Below are 9,254 nucleotides of genomic sequence, written 5' to 3' on the forward strand. Positions count from 1 at the left end.
TAGAGAGGTCAAAATGAGAAAGACAATAGAATATTGAAAATTAGAACAGAAGCCATATCAAAATCTAAGGATAATAAAGTGAAAATCAATAATTTGTATAATGCTTAGATATTAAAAAAGGAAGAAAGAAATGAATCCTAATTAGGATTTTATCAAAAGATTGGCCAAACCATATGCCTGTACAAAATTATAATTCTTAGTTTCTTACATCTTTATAAATCATTTGAGGTGTAAACATAAAATCCATTCTATGGAGGTTTATGGGAAAATTATATTGCTTTATAGTGTTGCTTAATGACTTTCCTCTCAGTTAACCTCTATCTAAAGTGTTTTTAGGTGTTGAAAGCATAAAAGCAAACACTTTAAAGCTTAACTTGCCATAGGGCAATGTGGAAAAAGATAAGCTCCCAATTTGGAATTCAAACTACATAATAAACATGGACAGAGTGATGAGAGGTCTACACTTTTAATCTTTGAAGGAGAGTTAGAATTTGGAATCTTGATTCCTCAGGTTTACTTCTATAGATCTTATTTTCAATTCTTCTCCAGAGAAGAATTGAAAATAAGATCTATAGAAGTAAACCTGAGGAATCAAGATTTCAAATTCTTGAGTTTGGCAAATCAGAGAGTTGGATAGGAGAAAGCTATGGAATTAGGTAACAGGAATCCGTCATGCAAATGGCTAAGAAAATGGAAGTTTCAAGAAGGGCTGTCTGAGAAAGAAAAAAAATTGACATACATCATGCAAAATCACAAACCAAATATATGAGAAAAGCTTTAACACAACAAGAGACCCGAATACTTTCGCAAAATTTTGATTTGAGAGTTGACACCAAAATGAAAGGAAAAGCAAGAGGTTAAAAAAAAGGAAGACACGAAGTCATGAATCTCCTAGGACTAGTATGAAGATCAATTATTGCACAGATACAAATCTAACAACACATTACTCCTAGTACAATAACTGATAACTCACTGAGTTGGAGTTCCGTCCATTGAGTCAATGAGATGCAAACCATACTTGAAAGGTGTTGACACTATAGAGTGAAATAGAAGATAAAACCACTACGGTAGATGGCTTATTATTTAAAATAGGTAAGATAAATATATTTATACATATATTATAAAAAATTAAAAAAATAAATAGAATAATATTAGTATATTTTTATTATGAATGTAACAACTCATATATGATCTTGTGACTCATGACAAGAAACAAGCAACATCTCATCCATATAGGCTATATACCTGATGCTAAACTAGTCCCCCAGTTTATTTGCTGTTAAACATTCAATCATATATTTGGCACATGAGAAATAATTCATAAAAAATTTTCAGAGTATATAAATATTCATCAATCCAACATTTAACATAAATAAATAAATAAACTAGAATTCAGCATTCAGCAGTTTATAACTTCAAAATTAAAATGGTTCCAATAGTTTAAGGAAAGGGAGGGAAGAGGATCCCTCAATTCAGAGTTATGCCAAAAACACAGGCTATACATGTTACAATGAATTGCCTAATTTTAAATAGAGACCAGACCATAGTACTACGTGCAGTATTCCACCTTTCGCAGAGTTAAAATTTCAGCATGCAACCTTGCTCTATATTGCTACTAGCTAATCACAAAATGAGTTATCCTTTAATATTTGACCCGTGGATTCTACGTTCTTGAACTACAGGAAAATTAGGTTTTTTTTTTTCTATTTTCAGTGTTTTTCACTTTTAGGATTTCGTGAATGAAAAACTTAAAAAGAAAAAAAAAAGAAACAAGATTTTCATTGTTTTACTTGGTTTTTATTTTTCCTTCACAAAATCTTAAAAATAGGAAACACTGAAAATAAAAATAGAAAGTGTTTTCACAAACCAAACATGCCTTACCTGTTTATTGGTTGGTTCTCATCCTTAGTTTTCCAAGTCAGGACATTTTCACCCATAACACAACAGATGCTATATCACCAGGGAGAGCCCTTATGCAATTGAAGGGGAAATTTCTTTCTCTTGTGGCATCAGTGTGATATCAGACTCGATTATCATCACTAAATGCTCCCAACAATTGCCTTCTCTAAGGTTTGGATGTTGTTTGTCATCCTGAAAATACTGCTTGCTTAACACTACACCAAACTTTTGTCAGTAGAAGGTGAAGATTCTATTTTGGCAATACAAGTTCCACTACACACTAAGAAAATGGGAATTAAATCCCATTCTGATTAACAAAACCCAAGGAGGCTTTAGCTCGACAGAACCAATGGGGAGAAGAAAGAGAATAGACAATTGGTTGTCTATATTGGGTGATTTGCTAATGCAATTTGAATTTTGACAAGGTATACACGTACAAGAAACAACCTCCATGAGAAGGTTGAAACTAAATTCTCCTGTGATTGTGCAAAGTATGCTCGGCTCTGTATGGACTATGTCTTGTCGAAGGAGGGGGTAAATGAACCTTTTGATGAGACATTCTAACAGAAGCTATGAAATTTTCTGAGGGAATACGTTGAGAATGTATGGGTGGATCACGACTTCTTGGAGGAGGTTGTGAATGAATTAAACCATTTCCTATTGAAGCAACGTCATTTTGATGAGATGTTGCAAAAGAAGCTAGGAAATTTACTGGGGGAATGCGTCCAGATCGTATGGGTAGATCGTGACTTATTGAAGGAGAGGGCGAATAATTTACACCATCTTCAATCACAGCAACTGAATTTTTATCAGATGTTCTAGAAGAAGATAGGAATTTTACACTTTGAGGTTGTATGGGTGGATTATGACTTGTTGAAGGAAGGGGTGAATGAATTACACCATTTCCAACAGGAGCAACTGTGTTTTGATGAGATATTGCAAAAGAACCATAATCATCAACAAGAGAAGGAACTAACCTTCGATCATAACAATGATGCCCAGTACTATGTGTGAAAGATGCAGATGCATTATCAAAAGCAGTTTTACCAGGCTGCATCCCACCACTACCTGGTTCTGTTCCCTGAGAACCTTGAGTCACAACCTGGTTTTGTACCACCCCTCCCTCTAAGCGCCTCCTTTTGGATGGGAAAGCATCTTCTGGAGTTGGAAGGTTATTCTCATTCTCATTCATAGTCCTAATACCCTCAACTCCTAAAGTAGAAAGAGTATGTCTCTCAAACAAAAGAGGCATCAATTCCTTGCCCTGCATCTGGCCATCCAGAAACCTCAAAATGAAGTTAAGAGATCTATGGATACATCCATATATCGTATTTACTTCTTCAGGTCCAACTGCTCTTGAAAAATTTTGAGAAGGATCTGTGAAATCCTCAATCTGTTGAACAAAATAGCATCATGAGCAAAAACATCATAAGCTAATTTTCAAATTAAAAAAGGGAAATAGAAGTGAAGTGGATTACACTTATTGAATATGATTTACGACCCCAAGATTTTAAAATCCATGATCCTTCATATAAGCTTATGCATAAACCATTCTGCCAAAGTTGTTCAACTGATGCTAGCTGCAACAAGAATGAAACTAACAAATCATAACAATTGCATGAGATTGAAACAACTTCCTATTTCACATTTCGTACTTTAAAGAACACTTGAAATTAATTTGATTCTCAATAGTAAATCCCTAATACTAACAAGAAACAAACAGAAACAAAGCCTAAACCCTAAACCCTAATATTAACAAGAAAATAGCAATAAATACCAATGCTAATTCTAAGAGATCATATTTGATACTCTTTTCTATGATATGATTCTATCCTGATTTCTAACACCAAAAGATGGTGAAAACAAAGCATGGGGTTGGTGATCACATGAGAGGACTTCTACAAGATATCCCTTGCTTTACACTAGCAACAAACATAAAAGAGTCACCGTCCTAATAAATATTATGTCACAAAAGATTTGATCTCTATTGTCATTTCAAGAACTAAAGATTACACTTGATGGAAAATGAGGAAAACAGTAGCTTCAAAATATCACAAACTAGTGTGTATTGAATTGATTAATCTTCTATTATACAAAACAACATTGCTGCCCATTTATTTTGGGTACATGGAAAGTAACTATTATTTCGAAGGGAAAAAGTATTAGTGAATATAATTCTCTATACATAGGAGGAAAGACATTACCTTGACAAATAGAGTAATGAAAAGCTTAGCCAATGAATCAGTGTTCTTTTTCCCATAGTTGGCATAATTTTTAACAGCTCTAGTAACAGATTCAGGATCAGCTCCCTCTGAAACATACAAGTACAAATGTCAAAGAAAGTTTACAAGAGTCCATCCAGGAAACTAAAAGTGTTGGAATCTTAAGACTCTTGGAGCTTTGGGGTTCTTATTGTCTTTTGGTAATAGTTGTTTTATTAGGGTGGAATTGTAATACTATATAGCTAGAGTTAGAACTTGATTATACAAATAGGTTCCACTGTTTAGTGTTTAACAAATGCAACACAATGCGCACACACAAAAATAAATAAATAAATAAATAACCTGTTGATATAAATTGTACCTTTAAGTAACGCAGAGAATGGAGGTAGTATAGGAGGGTTGCACGTCTGCATTGCAATAAAGAGAAACAATGTGAAAAAATACACAGAAAATGTATCACTAGGGCCCTCTGAGAAAATTATGCATTTGTTAACATTTAAAGCCACAAAGTAATGTCAAAATACTTGTTCCTACCATGTTCATCTAGCACATCTTCAGAAATGAATAGCTATGTTGTAATATTACTTGCACATGTGCTTTTCAAAAACATTTGAGAGAATATTCTGATGTTTGAACAACTTTACCATCTTCTATAAATGTTTTTTTTTCCCTTCTTTTCTTTTTTTTTTCTTTTTAGAAGATTGGAAGTTTAGTAGCAAAAGAAAAGTAGACTCAAAAGATCTCTTAATCTCTTATGAAATTAGCAGCAACCTAATCCCAGAAGCATGGGTTTATTATTATCAATACACCAATTATAGGTTGTTAGGTTTTCCTAGAGCTTCAGCCTATAGTGATATAATTATCAAGTGAAATGCCACTAATATGAGAGGAATCAAGAAAACACTTAGCTACAGGTAAAATCTTTCAATGGACATACATCCATCACTACAGAAGGGATGGAAATGAATAACCAAATATGAATCAATTGAAGAAAGTATTAACTCTATTGACATTCCAAGCAAACTCAAATCCCAGCTTTATTACTAGAAAGTAAAGTAATGCTTCAAAAAGGGATAAGTACTTAAAACAAATATTTAAAAATGTTTACTACCTGCAAATGAAAAGCAACAAGTGATACAATAGATAAAGAATTCAGCGTCCGGTCTTTAGAACTGTTGATATTCTGTGCTTGAGCCCAGGATTTCGCCTACAATAGTAAAATCACATTAGCATGAAAGCATTTTCAAAACTGTTATAAAAGCAGTATACTGGCCAGTAAGTTCATCAGTCAGAAATCAGAATTAAAGCAAATCTAGTGAAGTGCAAGCTAGCCCAACAGCGAAGAAAGGTTGGTGAAATTCATGTTTTACTGAAAGAAAAGCCATTCAAGTGTTTACTGACAGTTATGGTAACTTCCGAAAGACCTGGTTATACAATTAAGTCTTTCCATTTCACTTTGGAACTCCAAAGCAGAAAAAATAAAATTCTGGTAGTCCATTTTCAGATGGTCATAGACATCTCGTCACTGTCAATTCACCATACTCAAAACAAATCCAGTCCTGTATTTAACTAGGGTATTAGGTGATTTATCTCAATTCTTTATTTCAATAGTAATTCCCTTCATATTGCTTTCATTTCAATAATAATTACATCTTTGGGTGTAGCCCTTCCCCCATACCCTGCATAATGCTTGTCCATTGGCTTGGCTGTCCTTTTTATTGTTTCCATTTCAAATTAGTCTTATAAAAAGGAAAAAGAAAAAAAGGGGCATATGTTCAATTACCAGAAAACATAGCTTCCGAAATCTTTCATCTATGGCAGAAATTGAATGGATAATACGGGATTTTGCAATGCCATCCCTATTCTCAACTGATAAATCACATTCGATACCTGTACCCCTATCAGTAAGTTTAATAATTGGCACCTTGGCAGTCATGATAAGCTGTACACTAGTAATATGCCCTCTTCCTACAACACAAAAGTTTGAGAGTTATATTTCCAACAATATCATCAAAGATGTTAAATTCATCATATTTAAACTAGTAAAAAGAAAGAACTAATCAAGTTCAAGATGTGAGAATCATTTTCAACTATATCAGATCATGCAATTTATACCATTTTCATTCAGCAAAAATGAATGCAATGTTCGTTACATTAGACTGTAATGAATCAGATTCAAGTCAAGCCAAAGTGCAAAAAATCAGACCTAGTTTTAAGCTAAATTATATAGAAAGCTATAAATTCATTTCTAACATTTGAATAGAATTCCAGAATTAGCTTAATTTTGTGGAAATGTCGAATGCAGAACTTTCCTCCTAACAAATGCAAATAATAAAAAAGGACATTATGCTAACATTAGAAATATACTTTGGATTGAGCATAGTTTCTTATTGAATTTTCGAAGGGTTGAAATCTTCCTCTGACGATCAACTTCAGTTGAATTGTGGAAATTGATAGACAAGTCCAGATCACTTTTTTTATTGAATATATCCATTACAAATGATCCATATTCTTCCACAACAGGGGAGCTATTACCTTTTCCTGAAAGAAAGGGAACAAACCAATAAAAAGAAGACATAAAAAAACTAGAAACTAACCAACATTGAATCAACAAATAACAGAAGAAAGAATAAGGAAAGCATACCAAGAACTAGAAGAAGGTCATATTAATTTGAATTATGGTAATTTTTTTCTGTTTTTGGAATTAGGGGATTATCCGTCTCGGATAATAGTATTTAATTTGTGAAATGTTTGACATACAAGAAATGGCGTTTTCGCAAATCTCTTAACATTGAAACTATTAGATTTAAATGCAAAAGATGCTTCTTTCCCGAAATAATATCCTTAGAATAAAAAAGCAGAAAGCAACGAAAGAATGAATGAGTTAAAATGAATCAAAATGGCAAAAGAATCATGAAGGTTTAGATTCAATGGTCTATATGAAGAACTACTTGTTTTTCCTAGGTTGCTTCTTTAATAAGAAGAGTAAAATAGTACTCAATTCCACAATTGTGAAAAGAATTAATACTTAAATTAAAGAAGGATTAAATAATTAGTAGCATTACATCCATTCATGTGGCAATACAGTCATGCTGTGAAACTCCTACAAAATATCCATAAAAATTGCCAAAGAAGGAAGCAATGAACAAATAGTTACCATAAATTTCCCGAGCCATCACATTGAATATGCGAACTAGATCTACTCTATTGTGGTAATCAATTGGTTCTGGGATCTGTTTAATGTAGGTATCATGAAGGAGTTCTTCTAGACCAGCAAGAGATGCAGGAGAGAACGTGATTGCTGCTAATTTCTCTAACTCGAGCCTCTTTGCCTTCTTTAGAAGGTCTGGCAGGGTAACAATGAATTAGGTTACTACTTCAAAAATTAATGCAGTAAATTTTCATTTAGAACACCAGCACTGCCACCGTTACCAACAACAACAATAGGAATCCCTAAAATCCTTTTTTCTCATGAAACATTGTTTGAAAGACTATAGAATGGAAAATATTTACTTCATACTTGATGAACTTTCAAAATTATCACCAATAATAATATGAAACCAACAATGAAAGATTTAATATTTTCACATAAAATAAAAAAGCGACAAATTTCCTTCCATCTTATAATGGCCACCAAATATGGCCAAGCCCAAACCATCAAATTCAGCTCATCTTGCTCCCACCAAAAACGCTTAAGAAGCGGTCACTGGTTGTACCATATTACCAAGGATTGGTTATTGCCTATAATACCAAACTGGCCTTGCCTATGGTCTTTGGATTTCAAACAATTTTCATTAGGTATTTAGGTTTTACCAGAGCTGTTCGATCTTAATGACTTAAGGCCTGTTTATTTCAGAAGTGATCTGGCCTCAACAACTCCAGGCATCCGATAACAGGAGGTCTGAGTTGTTGCTTATATTTAATTTTCCTTGGAAAGTGATTTTCTTACGTTTACTGTCAATAGAATCTCAACAGAAACAGAATCACTACAGTGGACAGCATAGAACAAGGCTTAAATATTACTGGTTCGAGGTAACTAAATTTTATAATGGCAAATACAGCCATAACAAACAAAATAAAACACGTTTCAAAGTCATAATTTCCAATAATTGATTGACTGCAGCACCTCTAGGTTGCAACAGCATCAGGATTCCACCACCCCAAGTCATAGCATCCCAGGCCTAATGTGTGTCAACCTCTCAAATCCCTCTTAAGAGTGGGATAAAGGAGCCCACAGTTCAATTTTTTAGAAACAGGCTAACCAAATTGTGTGCTTCCCTATAGCCTATCTGAAATTGAAAGAATGGCAAACTCAATGTATACCCTTCTAGGACCCTAAAAAGGCACCTTAAGGATGTGTTTGGTACTTGATACATCACACAAATATAAAGACAGAAACATACAAAAAAATGCAATTGGAGCTGGAAACATGTATACACCACAGTAAATTCTCTGTACATTTTGTCCTTCTAAAAAGTGAAGCTAAGGGGACACAAATTTTGTGGCGGTGACCCAATTACTAACAACACTCTAATAATCCACTTTAATTTTAGTCAATTTCATCAACACACACACACGCATAATGATTCACAGATTTTTCACTAAATTCAAATCCCAGAGGGTATATATATATATATATAGACAGGTCATTTTGATTAATTAATTTATTCAACAGACATAAGAAAAAAGAAAAGGAAAAAAAAAAAGCTTGAAAAATTAAATGAAGTGATTACCCTGCTCGGCCGATTCCATTCTTCCCTGGAAACCTAACCAAAAACTATTCAAGCAAAACAAAAAAAAAAGTTGCTTCAGCGTGACATATAAAAACACACATGTAAATGGAAAATACGTAGTGAAATTGCGATGAATTTGAGCGAAAGAGGAATTACTTACGATACGAGCAGAGAGAATAACGAACTCGAGAGAGAGAGAGAGAGAGAGAGAGAGATTCAATTATTATAAATGATTAAGTTTTGTGTTTGGATTTGGAGGGTTTTTGTTATTGTGTGCATTCAATGCCTCTTTCTCTTCCTCTTTGAAGCGCGCGGAACATAAATAGTGAAAATAGGTTGCCCTTTTTGTGTTCCCAGTTAACAGTTACAATATTTGCAGCTTTTCTTTTTATGGTAACGA

At 33.6% G+C, this 9,254-nt stretch overlaps 1 protein-coding gene across 1 annotated transcript; it reads right to left on the reverse strand.

Annotated features, from left to right (window-relative positions):
- Nucleotides 1–586: 586 nt before the first annotated feature.
- Nucleotides 587–9,038, reverse strand: LOC107463220 (protein HESO1; the record flags this gene model as incomplete). The annotated part of the gene is given in 10 exon segments (XM_016081978.3): nt 587–3,292; nt 3,378–3,479; nt 4,104–4,210; nt 4,483–4,528; nt 5,233–5,328; nt 5,905–6,089; nt 6,489–6,662; nt 7,279–7,467; nt 8,855–8,898; nt 9,015–9,038. Coding segments are annotated over 9 exon segments (1,845 nt in total). The 3' UTR covers nt 587–2,365.
- Nucleotides 9,039–9,254: the final 216 nt, after the last annotated feature.

Source organism: Arachis duranensis, chromosome 8 (assembly GCF_000817695.3).
Source record: "Arachis duranensis cultivar V14167 chromosome 8, aradu.V14167.gnm2.J7QH, whole genome shotgun sequence".
NCBI lineage: Eukaryota > Viridiplantae > Streptophyta > Magnoliopsida > Fabales > Fabaceae > Arachis > Arachis duranensis.